Source organism: Daucus carota, chromosome 3 (genome assembly GCF_001625215.2).
Source record: "Daucus carota subsp. sativus chromosome 3, DH1 v3.0, whole genome shotgun sequence".
Taxonomy (NCBI): domain Eukaryota; kingdom Viridiplantae; phylum Streptophyta; class Magnoliopsida; order Apiales; family Apiaceae; genus Daucus; species Daucus carota.
The window spans coordinates 9424695-9446567 of NC_030383.2; the positions used below are offsets into that span (position 1 = coordinate 9424695).

Below are 21873 nucleotides of genomic sequence, written 5' to 3' on the forward strand. Positions count from 1 at the left end.
GAATGATCAGAATACTAACGTAGTTCACCTGCATTCACATAAAAAAAATCTGAAATTAATTTTATAATAAAGAGGTCATAAAAAATGGTTAGTAGTACTATAGTTTAACAAGTGGGAATAGCTGGTACAATATATAAGACCCACCCAAAGCACAGCACACCCACCCAGATGTGAGTTTTCCTTTGTTTCCTCAGCACCCTCTGCTCTGCCTTTCTCTGTAAACTAAAGCAACCTCACAACTTATCATATTTCTACTCTCCTTATATATATTCATTTACATACACCTATGCACTCGTATCAGATAATTACAAAGAGATTCAGGATTCAACTAAATTTTCCTAATGGCAGTTGAAGCTCGCGCGGCATGTAAATTCCTGGCATCCGATAACAGGTACAGCATGATACCATGTTAAGAACCAGTCTATCTAAAATCTTAAGCTGTCAGAAGAAAGCACGTCTTATGGTCCAAATCACCGGTTTTCAGTTTTTATTTTAACTTACATGGAATGAAGTTTTGTTTCCATAATACAAATCCTGTCCTCACTAACAGTTGAATGAATTTCACTTGCAGACAGCTGCTGACCGGGTTTGATGAAAATTTAAAAACGTACGGAACTTCAACCGGACATGGAGGATTATTATTACCTCCTTTATCCGAAATCACGACGGAGACATTCCTTCCAATGTACTGCACCACCATGGCTGACTCCTTTCCGACCGAACATCCACCGCCTCAGAGTCACAGTGGCGTCCCTCGCACACTTCCACTTAGTAGAAAACGTACCAGAGGTTCTATTCTTCAGTTGCACCCAAACCAAAATCATCTCGATTTCACCTCATTTCTAGGTGAAGATATCTCGCTAATGATGCAGATTCAGCAACGTGAAATCCACGATTTTATTGCTCATCATGTAAGTATTTAATTACAAATCACCCGTCACAATAGTACAAATCATGCCAATAAATTCTATAATCAGAGTACAAATTGCATATATCTCATTTCTTTACGGGTTTTTCCATTACTTGACACGTAAGGTGCATATAAATTATAGTTTTAAAAGTTATTTTAATTTTTTTTATAAATATTTAAACATTTAATTTTTGTTTAAAAGAAAAAAAGTTAAAAATAATTTATGATGTAGGAGTATTAAAATGCGTGTTACGTCCTTGGAGTATTTGGGAGGCTAAATTTGTTTGCAGTTCGACGGAAGCCTATGCATAACTCTTCAGGGCTAATTAATGTAATAGTCTTAATTTTTTGATTCCTTGTATGAATTTAGGTGGAGAAGTTAAGATCCGAAGTCGAAGAACATCAAGACGTTAGCAGGAGAAGAATCAGAGCGGCGGTGGAAGGGGTGATAGTCAAGAAATTAAGAGCAAAAGAAGAAGAAATGGAAAAAATAGTAAATTTAAACAGGGTTTTGCATGAAAGAGTGAAATCTCTGAGTATCGAAAACCAGATGTGGAGAGACTTGGCTCAGACAAATGAGGCGACTGTCACGACTCTGAGGACTAACATTGAACAAGTGATGAGACACCGTGCCAGAGGCATCGATAGTGCTGAGTCGTGTTGCAGCAGCAACGGGGAAGGACAAGAGGAGTATCATGCCGGAAATTGGTGTAGAAAATGTGGGAAAGAGGAATCATGTGTGTTGCTGTTACCATGCAGGCATCTGTGTGTTTGTAGTGTGTGTGGATTGGGTCTCAATATTTGCCCAGTTTGTAGATCAACAAAAACTGCCAGTGTAGTCGTTAATAACTGTTGATTTTTTAATCTTTAAGACAATTTAATACATTTTGCCTTGAGATTTATGCTTAAGACAATTTAATACATTTTGCCTTGAGATTTATGCATCCATGGTGGAAGTTCTCCATATTTTATCACAGGCGAGGGCTATGTTACTCGGGTTCGGCTAAAAGTGTTGAACATGGATACGTGTCCAAGTGTCCGACTCGACAATATTCTGAAAATTTTACATGTCCTTGGCCTAAAATAAGTGCCAGAGTATTCATACCCATGTTCGAGTGTCAAGTGCACGACACGGGTACTTTAGACAAAATGAGGAGCCGGGATAATGCAATGAATTCAATTGATACAGAAGATATATTATAATAAGATTTCAAAATATGGCACCTAGAAGAATGTTATTATAAGATTTATTTTTATATTATATATGTATTGAATTCGAATGATGTTAATGTTAATGTATTGGCACGTTGTTTTTTCATCCATGATTTTTTTCAAAATACAGTTTAGCTCCCCCAAATACAATTCCTGTTCCGCAACCGAGTCATATTGAATGCCTGGTAGCATGCATCACCTTGAGTAAGCCCGTGCTTTTAAGTCCAGGATAGGAAATATATGTTATAAGTTAGAAACTGCTTTAAAATTAAAAATAGTTCCTATCACAAGTATACCCGATAACAAAGTAGTTGATGCTCAAACTGAATCCATTCACATTTGTCATCTGAAGAGTGTAGTTTAATATGATTTTGCAGAGGAAGACTGGGAGTCGATGATGTAGCTAGATTAGCACTTAGCAGGTAGATTAGATAGACATAGCGAGAGAGTGACACGTAGCGAATGAGAATGAGGAGTAGGACGCGCAAATGTCGCTATAGTGTAGCCAGAGAATGAGGCAATGAGGAATAGACCCATGGAGTGAAAGGGGCTTTTAAGGTGTTTGGACCACCGCAAAATCTTGCTTCTGCCGTGCAAATAATTAAGAGGAATAGTCCACCTGCATCTTTCTTGCATTCATTATTATCTTCTTGTCATGTTATATCACTCTTATATTTAAATTTGGTGTTTTCTTCATTTTGCTTTCAAGTAGACGGATGCAAGACATTGAACAAAGGTGTATGATTAATTATGTGAATTTTGAAGAGTAATGCTATATAGAACATATACAAATTCTGTACTAATATACTAATCATACATCATCAACTAAATTTAGAAGCAATTTTTGAATTAACAAGCATTTTTGTTATGTGAGTAATTTAACACATTTACGATTCTTGCAAAATTTCGACGTCATAAAATAGTCATACGCAAAAACATTCGATACTAACATATAAATAAATATATCTAAACTTTGAAAACTTTTAGCTAATATTTAAGGCACCAGTATTTCTTATTCAAAAAAATCTTTACTAAAAATATATAAAATGATATCATGAATAAAAATTATAGAATATACATAAAATTTTAATCATTCCAAGATGTGTCGTCCTTTTCAGCCAACCTCCTAATATTTATTATATTTGTCGAACATCCCTAGACGTAAAGTTCTACTATCATCCCCTATCATATTAAATAATATATTCTATTTAAATAATTTGAAATTATAATAACATATTAATTTTAAGCCATCGCGATAAAAATAGTAGACAATTAATCATGCTGACCCTCAATATAATTAATTATAGTGTCAAACACGGCACAATTTATCAAGCTAGATGCGATCATCTTTGTAAAATATTCAAAGATAATACAATAAAACAAAGGTTGAATAGAGAATAGTATTCTCTACCTATAAGTTACATTCATAAATAATTTTGATTCAGATTTTTGGTGTGCTTCAAACGGCAAGATACTTTAAATTCATGGTAGGGGCCAGATTAGATGCGCACACATTTAAATCCCTGCAGTTACATTCAAGATACACATACACAGATGCATGCATGTTCATGTTGATTCTCTATCCGTCCTTTATTTTATTACCAGCATCATATCCAACGCTATTTAATCTCTGAGCTTCGACATGTTCATCACCCTACGGGTCACGATTTTATTGCCATGTCGATTTTGGTTCTCATCCAAAAATTTCACATTTTTTTGAGTAAACATTATTGTCCGAGAATAAGAGTCGTTTTGAGTTTTCTTACTTAATTTGTGATGTCTAAAATAATTTATTTTCATATATTATCTTCAATTTTTTCCTGAATATAAATATAAATGTTAATTTTTCAATTGAAAATTTCAAAAAGTAATACATAATTTTTTTTCACTTTAAACTATATGAAATCAAAATAACATTTATTTTAGGACAGAGAGAGGAAGTCACTATCATATTCCAAATCATGATTTTATTGTCATGTCGATTTCAGCTCGGTCCTAAAAATTTAATTACTTTTGGCTAAAGATCAAGTCATTTTCATATTTTATCAATGCCCGCCAACTTATCAACTCTCCAAAATCTAATATCTAATAATAATGACAAGCAGATGTTTGATGAAAGTATACATAAGACAAGTGACAACGTTCCTAATTTTCGTGCTTTATATTATTTGTGATTTAAAGTCAAGCAATGTGAACAAGGGTTTTTCTAACCATAAAAAGTAGTAGTATAATCTTGGTGACATTCAGACTTTTGTTTAAACTTGTGTGTTTTTATGCAAACAAAAACAACTATGTTGAGCACCTGATAGTGATTAAGATAATACTATATATAGTCATTAGTGTTTGAAACATTCTATATTATATTTCATCATTTGATAGCCACTAACCAAACCTGTTCCAAGAATTGATCAATATTATCATTAGTTGATGATCTAATAAAATTATAAACACCAACTCGCTTGGCTTTGGAGTTTGGTCCGCTTACTACATAATTAATTAAAGTAATTAAACAAGTTTATCTCTAAACTCAAAGTAGCTAGCAATCGCAATGTGATTATGGTTTAGACTTAAAGTCATCGTCATACTATTATAATTTATACCGAACACATGTATAAATCTCTAATTATTTTGCTTTCGGTCGACGATTCGGACACTGACAGTTCACCAATGACGAATAATTCATTGACGCAAATGGGAAAAACTATTCTAAGAATCCCTGGTGAATGCAAATGCAATGAGAGGAAAGTTGATACGAATCCATACTGCAATATTTAGTTGGGTGGTGGGGTTTGGAAAAAGAAATTTTTCTTTGTTTCAAAAGTGCCCTATGGAATAAGCGCGTTGGATATTTTAGAGTAGTGCTAGGTGCATATAATTGTGTACAGAAAATTTGTACATAATGACGTGGCAAGTGATGTGGTGAGTTTTAATTGGGGTGGTTGGTGTAAATGCACGGGGGCCATCCAATTAAAATCCACCACATGTCATTATGTACATGTTTTTGTACACAATTATGTGCACCAAGCATTTTCCGATATTTTATATCCTATCTTTAAAATTTGTACGTTCACCTAACTTGTAGCACCACGGTTTTTTTCTTGAAAATGTTCCATTGAGTTTGGAAATAAAACCGTCAATTTCTCTACTCTTCAATTCTTGTACGATATGTTCTGTCGATCATAATAATTTCAAATCAATATTAAATAACGCTTATATTCTTCCAAATTATGTTCTCGCGATCATAATAATTCAAACCGGCTCTAAGATCTGACAATGCTAATTAACGTCCTAGATGTCTAAACATGTGTGTATAGAACTCGATTAACCAAACATTTAAATAACTGTTGGTTCGGGTTAATGGTCGAATCTGACATAAATTTAGCACTTGCAAGCAATTTAAGTAGTCATCGAACTGAAACGGGGATCTACATAAAGCTAAAAATATGGAGGGGACCATGGTGAAGGATACTCCAAACTATCTTCCCTTGTCAAAGGGGGGCACTCATGTACTACTAGTCCATAATCTTTGAATTTTGATCACTTTGCTTCTTTTCTACTAGCGTATTTATTCATCTTTTGTCCTCGACCAAAACAACACTTCACACACCTTCAACAATCAAGTCATGTTACATAACACTACCATTTGGTAAAGCAATTAGGTCAGAGTTTTATGGGACGGCATTTGAGGGGTCAAGAAAAGACACCAAGCCCACCTTGAATTTCAATTTTCTGATTGTAAATTCCAACTAGGACTCATCCGAAATAGAATCCGAGAAACTAATTTATATGTGACATGTACGCAGAATTTACCTCTGCTCTTAAAAGTTCCGAAAAAATGGCCTTAAGAAATCGTGACAGAGCATCAAGGTAAAAACTTTTGTCAGAGGACTTGATTGTGGCATTCAGGTCCTACATCTCTGGGCTATAAAGTCGATATAATTGCGAAAATCATGATTCCATTTCACCGTAGTAATCCCTGTCAAGAGTGAAAAGCTAGATGCTCTGTGATTTCAGAATTCTTTACTCTTTCCTGCAATCCATCTTTGATAGCAGCACACACGGTGGAAAGGCAAGCACTAAAGGGCTGAGACTGACATAACATGCAGGAAAATTAACCATCACAGCAAATCATTTAAACTGGAGTACACTCACACATATGGTACTATCATTAACATTAAAATTGCAAATTTTGTGTCGTCGACAACACAGCATTTCAATAGTCCACATCAATCCCTTCTGAAATCAATCCAAAAAATTTATATCTATTGAGGACAATTACTTTGAAGTATAATCAAAATTATAAAATTTTACGAGCTCAGTCTTTGCTAGGTTAGTCGTAATCAGGATTTACAGGCAATAACATGGTGCTAATAAAATTCACCAGAAAATTCCCAATTAGTGTTCCAAGTCCAATAGGTCCTCATGGATGCAAGTGTAGTTGAGAAATTAGTCCTATTACACTATGTCGGGAAACCAGTCCCCATGTCTGCAAGTGTAGTTGGAAAAATAAGAAAGATATATCATACTATTCAAATTTCAACGAAGGTTCTCAAGTGGTCGTGAAAAAGATTCACTCAGTAGGTAAGGCTTGACGAAGGTAAATCAGTGGAAATTGCTGATGGGGCTATAATCCTTGCACAGGTTCACTTGTCGTCCTCAAGCATATGATTTTGATGCAGTTGTACTTTCGGTGAAACTTTGTGAGTATTGAGTATAGGAATATATTATAGGATTTAGAGTAGTTTGCAAAGTAGCATACACATTTAGACAACTGCATGTGAACCTAACCCTACTTCCTGGAGTAGTTTCTATAAAAATTCTTCGCATTTGTGAAAAACAAAATACCGGACTGAAAGATTTTCATGAATTGAATTCTTGATAATTTTCAAATTTTCACTATAACCGCTGGCTGCAAGACTAACAGTTGTTTGGCTACTTACATGCCTGCACGCTAAATTAAGAAAAAAGAATCTGCATTACATGAATTGATGAATCCTGATTCCTGAATGCAGATTTGCTAATATAAAACTGTGATCAAACAAGATTTGGAATCTGGATTCCTCAGCGTTCAGTAACATAATCGATATGATTAGCTTCGTTGAAGATTAGATCAGTTACTACTAATTAAGACAAATATCGTTAAACTACCAAGATACATTTGAGGTAATACCACAAAGGACAACGTTATCAAACAACTACAAGTGCATGCTTGTAGACTTTTCTAATCTATTAACGAATAGATGTTTATCATAAACATTGTGTAATGCACCAACATACAAAATAAATATATAGAGTTTTCCCGTCAAGTGCATTTTATGGCATGCAAGAGATTAATGTCTTGTCTGGTTATCTTCGTAATGAAGTGATAAATCTTTTTGCTTCTCAAGAAACAGTCTCTCCAACTTAACGAACAACTTCACATCAACCTAGATCCATTTCAGTTAAAAACCTTAATAATACACATTTGGTATCTCCCCGATGGGGTAAAATCCAAAATGGTAACTAAACTTTATCCGTTTTGCACATTTGTTCGGATTCTCTGTCTCCTTTTTGTGTCTCTTATACGTCCCTTCTTTTTTATTGGTCAGTTTTTTACCTTGCACGTGATATATGATTTCTCTTTATTCTTTCTCTAATAGTTTTTCACTGTTAAACTTTTTCAAATTTATGTATATACATTTTTATTATTAAAATATTTTTATATTGTACATAATCAACTAAAAATATTTTTCATATGATATAAATATAATATTATATAGTAATTTCTATATTTAAATTTTCTACATTAAATAAGTAATTAAATTTTTGAAAACATATTTTCAATATTATTATATAAAAAAGCAAAAAGAATAATTTATTTATGACCAAACATATATTAAAATATTGAAAGTTTTCTTTTATACTCCCTCCGTCTCAATTTATAGGTCCAGTTTGGAAAAAAATTTGTCCCAAAATACTTGTCCCTCTCTTCTTTCAATACAAATTTATCTACATATTAATTGTGATTTTTTTGAAACTCAACATTATTCTCATTTCTCAATGCACTAAATCCCTATATTTATTGTGATTTTTTTTAAACTCAACTATATTCTCACTTATCAATGCACTAATTAATGATACATGAGATAAGATTCCATCTAACCAACTTTTTTCTTAATATGTGTGTTTATTCCAAAATAGACCTATAAATTGAGACGGAGAGAGTAATATTTAATCTACTAAAATTCTTTCTTGTTTTTTCCTCTTTTATAGTAAGGAAGGATATTTAAACTCCACAAAGAAAGAATAGCAGACTATTGAAAGCTCTATCACATTGATCATCAGCTACGAACTTGAAAACAGAATAGAGTCATTGCTTAAAGCAAACCACTAGTTGATAAATATAATTTACGGTGAGAAATTTTGCATTTGGTATCAGTGACGGAAGCAGGACTAAAAGTTAGGGGGCTGAAATATTTTTTCATCTATACTTGCATAAATAACTTTCTCAATATATATCATCATACTATCATTCAGTCATGCATCTCTCATCCTATCACGCTGATAAGTCTTAATTGTTTTTATAGCAGAAAAAACTATCTCAACAATAGCAATGACAACGGGTAAAACTAGAGTTAACTCAACCAGAAGATAAACTAAGAGATAAACAGTGTGTCTGTGTGTCTTAACCGTCATGACACGAAGATTTCCTATACTTTGAAGTCCAGATTAATCTTTATCCGCTCTCACATCATAGATAAACTTGTCTAACTCATTTGATAACGACTCCAGGTCTAGTAAAGAGATATCCTTTGGATAAAATTGTGCAAGGCAGAAAATTAATTCCGAGGATCCAAAGAGCAAATATAAAATAGTAGTTTTATATATGTTTCCTTCTGTAAAATGGTTATACTGGGAAATAAGATCAATAAACTGTTAAATAAAAAGGTTAGTAAACAAGTTTTATAACATTGAACATCTTCTAAAAATGTCTCCCATTCTTTCTCTCTTAATAGCTGCAATTTAATTTTCATACTTCGAACCATTGTCTTAGTATTTATAATATTTCGAGTTCTTTGTTGTAAAGCTTATGACAAATCATTAGTAATTGCGAAGAAAACTTTCATCAAAAGAACTCCACTGAGTTAGGGTAGTGTCAATGTATGCGTATGACTTATGAGAGCATGTCCAAAAGATTTTTCATATGGGCTCTTTAGCCTAAATTTGAAGAATATGGAGATGAAATGAACTCCAACAAACTCCTAGCAGATATAGATAGAGAGCGCATGTAGAGAATATTGTTGAAGATATTGTGTAATTTACTTCTTAAATAGTTAAGAGTTGATTGTTTATATCATTATTAGAGAAAAGTTAAGGAGTTTGTTGGAGTTGCTCTGAGTTCGAATGTATTTGTTAATTACTCTCTTTAGACTAAGTGCCTTTTCTTTTCCTTTTTTTTTTTCCAATAAGTCTCTCTCTATCATCTATACTATACTATAATAAGCCAACATAGGTATAATTTGTAGTCGTAGGGCTGAAATAAAAAATATATATTGTTTTTTTGAGGTTAGGGGGGCTCTAGCATCCCCTAGCCCCCTCTGGTTCCGCCCCTGTTTGGTATATCACCTTTTCGGTCATTTCCTAACAGAGTTTAGTAGAATGCAAATCGCTGAAGTTGGACATGGTAGAAGCAGACAGAGATGAAAGAAAATGCAGAGTGTAACTCTTGAAAACAAGAACAGTCCTTCTAATTTCTGAGAACAAAAAACTTACATAATGCAAGTTGTTCTAAATTTTTTGATAAAACATGATTACATAAATGCAAGTTGCTCTAAATTTTTTTATAAAACATGATTGAGAAAGAGAAAGAAGGGATCTAAAAGGAGAGAGATCACGTGAGAAGTAAAAAAAACTGACCAATGAGAGAGAAGGGACATATAAGGAGACACGACAAGGAGACAGAGGATCCAGACTCGTTAATTAGTGGTCATAATTTCAAATTTACAAATATATGGTCAGATGATTTCTTTTTTGTTTCAAATAATTGGTTAAGCATCGCTTTTCTAGAAAAAAAACTAAATTTTTTCTCAAAAAAGTGGCCCTTAACCACGTTTTTGATGAACTAAAACAATATATGGACCACTCTATTACAAATTTGAAATTTCGACAACCAAAATAAAAAAAATGGATTAAATCCAGCCACCAATCTGTACTTCACTTTCTGGATGGCCTGAGCTCTGGAACTTGCCTGCACATAAGAATAAAACTGGATATTTCTGCGGTCAGTATCTATACCTAATGGTGTATGAATGCACCAACTTATATATCTTAGTATACCTGTATACCATAGACTACAAGATCATAGAGACAGAGGCACAAGAAGTGATTCAAGAATACCAAACATTCCATAAGACAGATAAGGAGAAACGATTTAAAAACATGTTTCAGATATACTAGCAGTTGCTAGACTGTCACAGCATCTTTAAAACACAAACAATAGTAACCACCATATCTATAATAGAAGTGCCACATCAAAATCCAAATTAGAAAAACCAAAAACTGTAGTCCAGTAGCATAATAGCATCAGAAACTTAGTGCAAAAGTTTAGAACAATAGAGATGTAGTATATTGCCCAATCAGATTCCTAATCAAATGCAGACTTAGAGCTTATCCTCGTACTCAGATAGAGGTGTCATCTGCTGCTTCAAGCCCTTCCTCTTTCTAATGTCAGCCACAAGCGTTGATGCCTGGGTTCCAGCCTCCAGTGGATCAGATGACATCATGTCCCAGTGATCAAACACACACTGAGGGAAGGCCTGCCCTGATGTAGAAGCTCTCAACTGGCCAGAGAAACCAAATGACTCAATAACAGGGAGATAGGCCTTGATGTTATAGAGTGGTGTACCAGGCCTCTGCATTTCCTCAAACACATGACCACGTTTCTGATTCAGAACACTGTAGATTCCACCAAGGGCTTGCTCAGGTGCTTGAATCTCCACCAGGTACACAGGCTCCAAAAGTCGGGGTTTAGCAGTTAGTTGCGATGCATATATAACCCTCCTGGCAGTTGGGATAACCTGGCCACCACCCCTGTGAATAGCATCTGCATGAAGAACAACATCACACACCTCAAAACAGATACCTCTCATGTTCTCTTCGGCCAAGGCACCTTCCTTGGATGCCCACTGGAAACCAGCTACAACTGAATCCTTGATTTCATTGAGATATTGCACTCCTTTACACATATCAACTACCATATTCGGGCCAGTTGTTTCCGGACCAAAACACCAGATCTTCTTTGCAAGATCTTTGTCCCAGCCAAATTCCTCAGATAAAATTTTGGAACGAGCCTTAGGATCATCCCTCGGACCAATTCTTCCATCATCAATAGCCTCAGGTAGTCCCTCTTCAAGTGGTCTGGCTTCCATGTACAATCGATTATGCTTGTTGGGAGACTTGCTCATCACAGTACGAGAAGACTTTTCAAGGACAGTTTCACGGAAGGAAACAACCGGATCAGACATGATAATTTCTGCACCTCCCATAAAATCATCCTGCAAGTCCTTCAGGCATATCTCAAGGTGCAGTTCTCCAGCACCTGCTACAATATGCTCCCCAGACTCCTCAATGGTACAGACAACCATAGGATCAGACTTTGCCAAACGCTTTAGTCCTTCCACAAGTTTGGGAAGGTCTGAGGCCACTTTGCACTGCACAGCAACACGGACAACAGGGGACACAGAAAACTTCATGGCTTTAATGGGGTGAGCATCTACTTCTTTCTCATTTGTCAGAGTAGCGTTCTTCGTGATGAACTGATCCAAGCCAACCATTGCAACGGTGTTTCCACATGGCACATCCTCAACAGTTTCCTGTTTCTTCCCCATCCAAATAACTGTTCTCTGAACACTCTTAACATATAGATCCTTCTTCTCACCAGGGACATAGTTTGGCCCCATGATCCTGACCTTCAGACCAGTGGAGACCTTGCCAGCAAACACACGACCAAAGGCAAAAAATCTACCTTTATCAGAAGCTGGAATCATCTTAGAAACATATAGCATGAGAGGTCCGTTTGGATCACAATTTCTAATAGCATTGGCATAGATATCATCCAGTGGTCCCTCGTACAAGTTCTCCACACGATACTTTTGAGCCTTTGAGGGAGATGGAAGATGGAAAATCATCATTTCTAGGAGAGCTGTACTTGCAGGAAGCCAGTTTTGCATCACACGTTTCATCAAGGGTTTTCCCATCAATTCCTTTTCATCAGACTTCATTGTAACATTAAGTTTCTGCAGCATGGGCCACAGTTTATCTTTCTGATCGTTCATGCAAGTGTTAATTATCTGTTTTATGGGTTCATAACAGAATTGAACAAAGCCACGCTTGCATGTAGAAGTACCAGTATGCTTGGTGGTCCATTTCTTCGTAGCTGGATCGAAGAAATTCTCACCCCAGAGTCTTTCCATCATCTTAGCCTCATCAACACCAAACTTTGAGGCATACATTTTTGCAAAATTTGTCAGAGTGAAAGCCCAACCATGCAACCCAGCTGAGAAGGCAACTGTACCTTTCTCAGGATAAACCTGAACATCACCGAGGAGAGGATCCTCGTAGGTGGCCATAATGACATTGGCATTCTCAATGACTCTCTGAAATGTCTGGTATGCTTCCTCGCCATCAACCTGTAGCTCAAGAAAACACCTGTCCATTTTGTTTACAGTCAAGACAGGTCGTATCCTTTCTCCAAGGGCTTGTCGAAGGACAGTTTCTGTCTGGACACATACACCTTCAATGCAATCGACAACAACAAGTGCTCCATCAGTGATACGTAAAGCTGCAGTAACTTCTGATGAAAAGTCCACATGTCCAGGAGAGTCTATAAGATTGATCAGGTACTCATTGCCATCCCTCTCCCCTTTGTAGCTATTCAAAGATGCATCTGTCATTTCATAATAAAGTGAAATCCCAGTAGACTTGATTGTGATACCACGCTCAGCTTCATCTGCACGAGTATCAGTCATTCGCACATCACCAGCTACTTCTTGTGCAATGATACCAGCAGCAGCCACTAAAGAATCAGTAAGAGTGGATTTCCCTGCCAGAAGAAAGGAGTGGTATTAATTACAACATTAAAGCCATGGAAGACCAAGTTTGTAAAAAGAACATACCACTAGACTACAAGGACGTACACATGTCTGTTTATAAACATATTACTGCTCTCACCAACATAAATATATAAGACACTCTAACACAACCTAACATAACCGTATATGATGTAAACGAGCTGATAATTTGGGTGATTGGACACATTAACATTACAACAGCACTGACAGGAAAAATAAAATCTAAACAACAGATTACAAATCAACATGATAACATTATCAGACATTATGTTTATATAAGGACTCAAATACCCATCCTTACAGTAAAATGAGACCAGCTTCTTTCATAAAAACTAAAAACATATTAGACCAAAAGTTCTATAACAGATGTGCAATCTATGTGATACGTTTGAGTTATAAAACAAAGGTTCTGCTTGTGTACATACCATGATCAACATGTGCAATAACAGACATGTTACGAATGTTATTCTTTTTGTCCATGATAGCTCGGAGTCCATCTGCTGTAAACTTCACCTGTATAGTTCATTACCAGTCATTAAAAAATAATTTCAATTTGATCAACCACTGAAAAAGATTGAAGACACAAGCTAGGCTAGTAGGCTGTAGCAATCAACGAGTTAAACAACATAGTTACTTACCATCTTGACTGCTGCTTAAAGGTCACCGCCTAAAACTGAACAAGTTCTGCTTCGGATACTCCTATCCATGAAAAAGAGAATATTAATTAAAAACAATCAACAAGAAATTGATGAAATCCCTGATTTTATAAACACGGACAGCTAATCCAAAAAATAGCCAACTGCGACTAAAACTCTTGTTAATAATTTCACATAAGCAAATAATTTATGCAGCTTAAACATAATTTCACATTTAGATCACCAACTTGTGAGCTTATGCCAAGTCCAAATTTCGTGTAAATCAGAAACAAGCAAATTTCTGCAGCTTAGACATACTTTTACATTTATATCAATAGCTTATGCAAGTAGAAATCACGTATGAATCAGATTGAAAGAGTTATCAAATAACAAACAATTAAACGAATACATTAAAATAAAAAATGACATGCTAATTTACGAGAGAAACAGACGAATAAATTAAATATATGCCGAAAGAGCGTACGCATCATGGAATAATCTCCACAAAACAGAAAAATTCACAAAACAATACACGCTGAATGCGATTATAAAATCAGTTGAAATACATGTACGGATGACTAAAACACGTTTGGGAGAGCTGATCTGATACAAATCAGAGCACAAAACATACCTAAATATTCTCGAATCAGATAAAACAAAATTAAAAACAATAAATAAAATAAATGAACATAATAGATCGCATGCAAAGCTTCCGATCAAACAAATCGCTCATCAACAACTGTACGACACTCAACATCAGTGAACAAAACTCATCAAATCATCAAAATCAACAAATAAACAGTCAAAATTAAACACGTAGAGAAATAAATTCACACACAAACAGTGTAATCATACAGAAATTGATCATGCATAAATTATTCATGGATACACAATTACACGTATGATAAACAACAAAACAAACGGATATTAGTGAATATAGACGTGTGTGAAGATGTAGAGTGCGAGATTACCGAGGCAAAACTGAGATGATTGACGAGCACTGAGCGAAGCTTTGTGATGATAATCTGTATGAAATGTGTTGCAGAGGCGATGCAGTGTGGTTTTGGGGTTTATATATGGGGAGGCTCTAGGGTATTTATCATATCCTCTATTCTCTGCCGTTGGATTATGATTGATTTCATCAGATGGCTGATATAATTTCCACGTGTCCATTGAGTTTTCGGTTTCTTATTGGGTTTGGGTTTTGTGGTTACCAGGGATTTACTTTGCTGTAGCTAGTCCACATAGTTGTGTAGCTGTGCAGAAGCTTTGTTTTCGAGACAAATGATAAGTAAAATCATTTGTTTTTTTAGTTGGGTTTGTTTGAAGGCTTTAATATGATGATAATAAAATACTCATAACAATATTTTCTGATTTTAATCGTATAAGGAAAAATTGTTTTAGAATTGAATCAAGATATGGTGCTAAATAATATCATATTTTGGTTATTTGAAATAATTTTAAAATTTATCACTTGTAAATAGTATTATAAAAATATCAGATTTATTTAAAAATTTCCGATTAATTCTTAAAAAATATTGTATCGATTAATCGATTACACTCTGAATTAACTAAAAAATTCTGTTTTATCAAAAATATTTTTGATAAATCTCCAATAAATTCTGAATCAATATGTCAACCGATTAATTTCGATTCTCGATTTCTACAATCATGTACTCTTCATTTGCTATGTTGTTCAAAATTATTATGTTGTTAAAAAAGCGATATTTCAAATATTGGATATTTATTCAGTAATATTATTGATATTTGCGCATTTTAAATGATACTACAAAATATTATTCGAGGTTCATGTCAGAAGTGAAAAAAAAAAAACGGCTCGAATGGTACGATCCCTCCGTCATCCCAGAATGAAAGGGGTGATCTCGTAGTTCTTGGTATGTGAAGATGCGTTGTTAGGTGCTCCATTTTATTTTCCCATTGAGGCCGAACCTAAACCTGTGCTCGAGAGATAGCTGTCCCAAATTGGATTCGATACTACCTCCATCCCAAATTAGATGAGCTAGTTGACTTTCAGCACCTAACTTTAGGTGCATTGACCGTCTATTTCTGAAATTTATTTTTTTTGTTTTTTTTCCTAAATGAAAATTTCATATTTTAATTTTAATTTGAAAAAATAAAATTTTAAAAATAAGTCATGTAGCTATGCGGTCAATGAACCTTAAATTGTGTGCCCAAAGTCAACGGGGTCATCTAATTTGGGATGAAGGGAGTATTTAAGAAATGAGAAATGAGAAATGAGATTTTGAAATAGCTCCTTTGCATATTTCACGATCTCCTAAATCAGCATGAGCATCATTGAACCTAACCAGAACGTCCTCATCGTTAAGCTTATCTGAATCAATCTTGGGCAGTTGCCTCAGTATTCTCCCCCCTGTTCAATATTCGAAATTTTGCCAATGTTGACTGTAATTTTAGGAAAAAAAACACCCTATTCAAGGATAACATGTTTTTACACATTCTTTATCTATTTTAATTTTGACATGTCAACTAAGATTATAACAAAGAGTTTTATAATGTGAATATATTCTTGCACATTCAACAAATTTCACATAATGAAAATTCTATATCCTTATCGATTTTAGCTTATTGTTGAAGATGCTCTTAGAGCCGGCGGGTGAGAGGCTGAGAGCAAAATTTCCGTGAAGGAAAAAGAGGCAGCACATAAACGTAAAACGCTGTCTAGGAAAAGTAGTCCATTGCACATAACATAGAAACACTAGGTTTGAGTGGACGAGTACAAAAATTACATCTACAGTCAAGTGTTTTGACAAGCTTCTGCAGCTAAACTGTCAGCAGAATACAAATACAAAATTCCCTAATGATTCCTATAATCCTAAACACGCATCTTAAAAATTAAATAAACAGTAGAGTTACAACATCACATTCTACTATATAAAGTGAAAGAGTTTTAGCAAAATAAAGTACAAATCCCTTTCTAAATGATAGTAAAAACCCTGTAATGCAAAATATGCACTTCTGGGATCTTCATAGACCCATTCATTATGTCATAATTTTTCTTTTGTAACTTCCTATTTCACCTTATCCAAGAGCTTAGATGTTCGGAATTCAGCATCGTCTTTGATGAAACTCCACCAGATGTATGTCAAGGGAATTGTGGTGGCATGCCAAAGAGCATGAGCATCCAAAAATCCTTTATACGGAGGGAAATCATAAATCTCTAGTAGCATTGCCAGGCCACCTCCCACGACCACAAACCACAATTTCCAGCGTGAAGGATGGTGAGTGATACCGGCCCATACTGACCAGATAAGAAGTTGTGCAACACCCATGAAAACACAAACCTTCATGTTCCACCCTGTTAAATCAAAAAAATTCCAGTTGGTGACCTAGGGTTAAAGGTGAAAATTTACAAGTAGTTGTTTTGTGAAACATATGTAGATGAAAGTGGACGAGCAATACCATAATTCATCTCATAATTGTTGAGGTACAATATGTGGGTGGTCACAAAAGCAAGCAGCGGAGCAGCAACCATTACTCTGGCTGCCTCAACCCTCACATTAAAACTTCTTAATATAGCCAAAATTAATGAGTAACCAAGTAATGCGATAGCAGATGAATAATCTAGCCTCTCGGTCAAATCCATGTCTCTGCAATTTCAAATATGATTAAACCGCTTAAAAATTATTTTATAAACTATTTCATATGTACAAGGAACTTCGACTTATGTACACAAATGCATATATAAATATATAGAGCTTAATGCTCCTAAGTATGTACTTTGTGTGTGTGTGTGGGTGTGTGTGTGTGTGTGTGTGGGGGGGGGGGGGGGGGGGGGGGGCTGTATTAAAAAAATCACTAGAGCTTGAAGTTAGGCCTCATTGAAGGCGACTGACACCTTTCTTACTATCAATTATATATAATGGCTTATGGCTTACCTATGAATTTCTATTTCCTTGTGTGCACCAGTAATATTTGCTTTCTTAGGCTTTTCATGCACTTGCAGGATTTTGTGGGAAATAAGTGAGAATTTGGGAGGGAGAAGTAGGTAAATGATCCATATTATTTTACTGCTCCTTGTCCTCACAAGTATTAGTATCAAGTATTGTTCATAACACCCTCCCAGAAACGCCATAGCAACCTTACAACTAATGTTGTGTAATAAAAAATCTCTAGAGCTTAAAATTAGGTCTCATTGAAGGTGGCTAACACCTTTCTTACTATCAATTATATATAATAGCTTACCTATGAATTTCTATTTCATTGTATGCGTCAATAATATTTGTTTTCTTAGGCTTTTCAGGCACTTGTAGGATTGTTTGGGAAATTAGAGAGAATTTGGGAGGAAAAAGTAGGCAAATGATCCATATTCTTTCACTATTCCTTGTCCTCACAAGTATTGTTCACAACACCCTCCCAGAAACACCATAGCAACCTTGCAACTAATGTTGTGTTTAGTTGGATGAATGAAGTTGGAGGCAATGGATATAATTTGAACTAGAATCTATGACAAGGTTGACTATAATCACACGGACCACATCATCACTACTCAATAGCAGTATGACTTATAGTTCCCAAGTACGACTAACAGTTCCCATTGAGAATCTCAGTTATATATCAATGATAAGATGCTATGATTGGGGTGACTGTGTCCCGTGATATGAACAAATCTAAACCTATCAACTCTGTCATCAACTAGTTTATCCATGTCGTCAACTAGTTTATCCATTTGTTAAGGACCTTTTGGTGAAGGCACTACTAAAAGTAGAGTAAACACCACTTTTAGCCACTCCCTTCTTCCTCTAAAGCAAGGGCTATTACCTTATTCTACTTCTCTCATCCCTCAGCTTTACCTTCCTTGCATGCAATGGCTTATCATGTTATTAGATAATATATGTATTAAGTGTTTAAGATACTATATTTACTTGATCAATTTTGACGTAATGCCTCGACAAAACTTGAACAATTCATGATTACTTAGTAGATACATAGTTACACTTACTACAATATGAATCAACTATTGAAGCTCTATTAGTGAAACCAAAGAGCAGAAAAAGCTCACCGACTGTGGAAAATAGCACTCCAGAACCACGAGTTCAAGGCAAAGAGTCCATAGATATGCCAGAGAGCTGCATAGTCATAATATGGGCTCTTAAGTGGTCTTAAGGGAAGCTTGTAGTACAACAGGATGACAAACGATAGCCAGCCTTGGAAATGCATTGCCAGGTTCAGCACAGAGAGAACCACCGAAGCGGGTTCCTGGGGAAAAAGGTCGAGGCTTACAATCATAAATGATAAAACCTAAAGCAAAAATATCCTACAATTTTTTTCTGCAAGGTATATAAACGCATAAAAGATAAAGACAAACCTGAATCCCATACACACGTGTAAAAGGCCATTTACCATGATATTTGACAGGAGGAAGTTCATATTCTGCTCTAAGTTTCTCTCTGTTTAGCATACAATGGTAACGACATTCACTTTGGCAATCCCATTGTTTCCATCTCAGATAAACTGGTTCTGGCTTGTACAGTTGGCCATCTAGAGGGTTACTATTTGCAGAAGAATTACACTGTGGAAGACAAACTTTCTTAACACATCCTGTCTGTTTACATTGCTTTACACAAGACCTGTAGAAATATAACATTATTACACCGCAATCCTTATATTAATTATGCATCCACACCACACAAAAATACTGTCTACTTCTGGATTTCTAAAATTTAAGACATTGTCAATTCGTCGAACTATATAGTTTAATCAATTATTTAGTCATGCAAGAGACTGTCTAATCTCACTTCTTCGCACAATATTAGAGAGTATACTTTGTATATAATTAGCAACGACAGATTACTGTATGGTGTGACCATTAAGCTTAAAAGGTACTAGTATAGAGCACACAAACATTTTTGTATGGTAACAAAGTACTATTACACAAACACACACATTATACTAACATAGTCTATTTTGTCAAAATCCTGAAGGACTTGTATGAGAGTTGGAACTTTTCAAAATTTGCTAAATATATCTCAAAACAATCATGTAGTTGGAACCTTAACAGTACTCTTTTTAACTGCCAGATCACCTTTATATATGTCTTTTTATGATATCGTATATGATAATAAGGAAGAGAATCAGAACTTACGCATATACTGGGTCAGCATCACCAGGACTAGCATCAAATGCTCGGAGAATACAAGTTAGCACCACAAAGAATGTGACATAATAACGATCAACCATCTGAAATCATATTAATCAAATACCAGAAGTTCAGTGTGCCACAGAAAAACTACCTAGACGGAAGAGAATAAACACAACAACAGTAGCAAATTGATGCTCTAGTTTATGAGCTGAAATTTGAGAACACCGGGGTAGGTTTTTTTTTTTCCTTTTCTTTTTTTACCATCGCCTGCCTCCTTTAGCATCTATCGAGCTTTAGCATAATACAAGTCTACTCTCTACTCACACCACACTAATTAATCCGGTTTAACAGCAAAATCGATCTTAAGCAGGTGAAGTGTACAGCCTGCTTCTCAAAATCATGATCATAAGACAAGACTCTCCATCCTTCTTCGAGTAATTAAGCGATCAAAACATTTTCAAAGATAAACAACAACAATTAACAACCAAATCACACAAACAAACTCATTAACTTCAAGGAAACAAAGCAACTAATCATGTAATCACAATTCATAAACATGATGAGCAATGTAAGATCTACTTGGTGAATATCGAGGGATCTTCTTCACAGTTTCAACAAAAATCAACTCATTTGAACTGAAACATATAATACATCAGCTAATGACTAGTCAACTGGCGAGATTTAACAGGAGAAACACGATCATCAAAAACTTATATCACAAAATGTAATGAGAAATAAGTTGTAATGGGGAGATAAGCGTACCTTCTGTATGTATATGTGTGTCAGTGTGTGTATGTATCTAAAAGGGCAGATCTCGCAGACTTACACAAAAGGGAACGAGTAAAAATAACAAGGAACTCTGATTGTTGAACCTCCACCTCGCTACATTTTTCCATTAATTTTCAGTTCAAGCTTTCATTTTATTATTAATTATTAATTATTTTGAAAGCAATTAATTATTAATTATTAATCGTTGATTTATTTTTTGGATTTTATTACTATTCCAGAAGTCAATAATTAATCTCGTTTAGACATATGTTAATCCTTATTTCGTAAATTATTGAACTGAAAATAATGTAATTTATAATCAAATTAAACATTAATTAATTTTATTTCGTGCATTCATTAATTAAGTCTCTTTTTTATAGATTAATAATTAATTGCAATTTTAATTCCCTCTCGTTAAAATGACAAACCTGCCCCCGGTTAAATTCACGTGTTTAATAAGAGTTGGACACATGATTGGCATACTGAAAGTGGCCTATGTGGAAAAGAATACCGTTCTACCTAATTCATTTTAAAGATTATAAATTTTGGTCTTGTGCAATGTATCCGACATAATTATGATTATTTGTATTCACTTTTAATATATATAATTTTTTATACTTCAAACTCTTTATTAAATAAAAATTATGTCCGAGTTCAGTTATTTTTTAATATAATTATATTTTGATATTGTTACATATTTTGGATGTACTTTTAGTTATTAAATATAACATAGTAGTTATAGGTTATTAATTTTACTTGTGATTTAATAAAATTTTAAAAATTATCTTTCAAACTTGTGGGATAGAGAGTGACTAACCACGCCATATAATTATAAATTTTTCAGATCTAATTTTACCTATTACATAGAACATATTATTATAGGTTCAAATCAGAGATGTAATCTGAGAGTTTGCCTCGTGGTCGTCTCAGACCTGGCCTACAATTAGTAATTTTATTGGATTCGAGTCATTCGACTACGGAAAAATCAACTACAATTTTGATCACCGATAAAATTCAAACTCTTGACCACAATTGATTTTACTGATTCTTAAGCAGCTTAAAAGTCAAACATGACGGCTATACATGTTTAAAGTTAACAAATAATTTTCAAAAATAATT

The 21873-nt window shown here is 34.7% G+C and overlaps 3 protein-coding genes across 5 annotated transcripts; 1 reads left to right on the forward strand and 2 right to left on the reverse strand.

The window, feature by feature from the left end:
- The first annotated feature begins 161 nt into the window (after window positions 1-161).
- Window positions 162-1831, forward strand: LOC108211653 (probable BOI-related E3 ubiquitin-protein ligase 3). The gene is made up of 3 exons (XM_017383309.2): window positions 162-391; window positions 572-911; window positions 1281-1831. The coding sequence occupies exons 1-3, from the start codon at window positions 342-344 to the stop codon at window positions 1764-1766; spliced, it is 876 nt and encodes a 291-aa protein (XP_017238798.1). The 5' UTR covers window positions 162-341; the 3' UTR covers window positions 1767-1831.
- Window positions 1832-10484: 8653 nt separating this feature from the next.
- On the reverse strand, window positions 10485-14946 carry LOC108214510 (elongation factor 2). Its single transcript, XM_017386530.2, has 4 exons — window positions 14837-14946; window positions 13869-13929; window positions 13656-13743; window positions 10485-13202 (listed from the first exon to the last, which is right to left on the reverse strand). The coding sequence occupies exons 2-4, from the start codon at window positions 13869-13871 to the stop codon at window positions 10762-10764; spliced, it is 2532 nt and encodes an 843-aa protein (XP_017242019.1). The 5' UTR covers window positions 13872-13929; window positions 14837-14946; the 3' UTR covers window positions 10485-10761.
- A 1620-nt stretch (window positions 14947-16566) lies between these two features.
- Window positions 16567-20872, reverse strand: LOC108215450 (uncharacterized). Of its 3 annotated transcripts, none has more exons than XM_017387956.2 (6): window positions 20749-20872; window positions 19990-20084; window positions 19213-19474; window positions 18907-19103; window positions 17307-17494; window positions 16567-17202 (listed from the first exon to the last, which is right to left on the reverse strand). In XM_017387956.2, the coding sequence occupies exons 2-6, from the start codon at window positions 20082-20084 to the stop codon at window positions 16916-16918; spliced, it is 1029 nt and encodes a 342-aa protein (XP_017243445.1). In that variant the 5' UTR covers window positions 20749-20872; the 3' UTR covers window positions 16567-16915. The 3 variants fall into 3 exon arrangements, with proteins under 3 accessions (XP_017243445.1, XP_017243446.1, XP_063946725.1); XM_017387957.2 differs by lacking the exon at window positions 20749-20872 and adding an exon at window positions 20566-20727; XM_064090655.1 differs by lacking the exon at window positions 20749-20872 and adding an exon at window positions 20638-20717.
- Between the last annotated feature and the right edge of the window lie 1001 nt (window positions 20873-21873).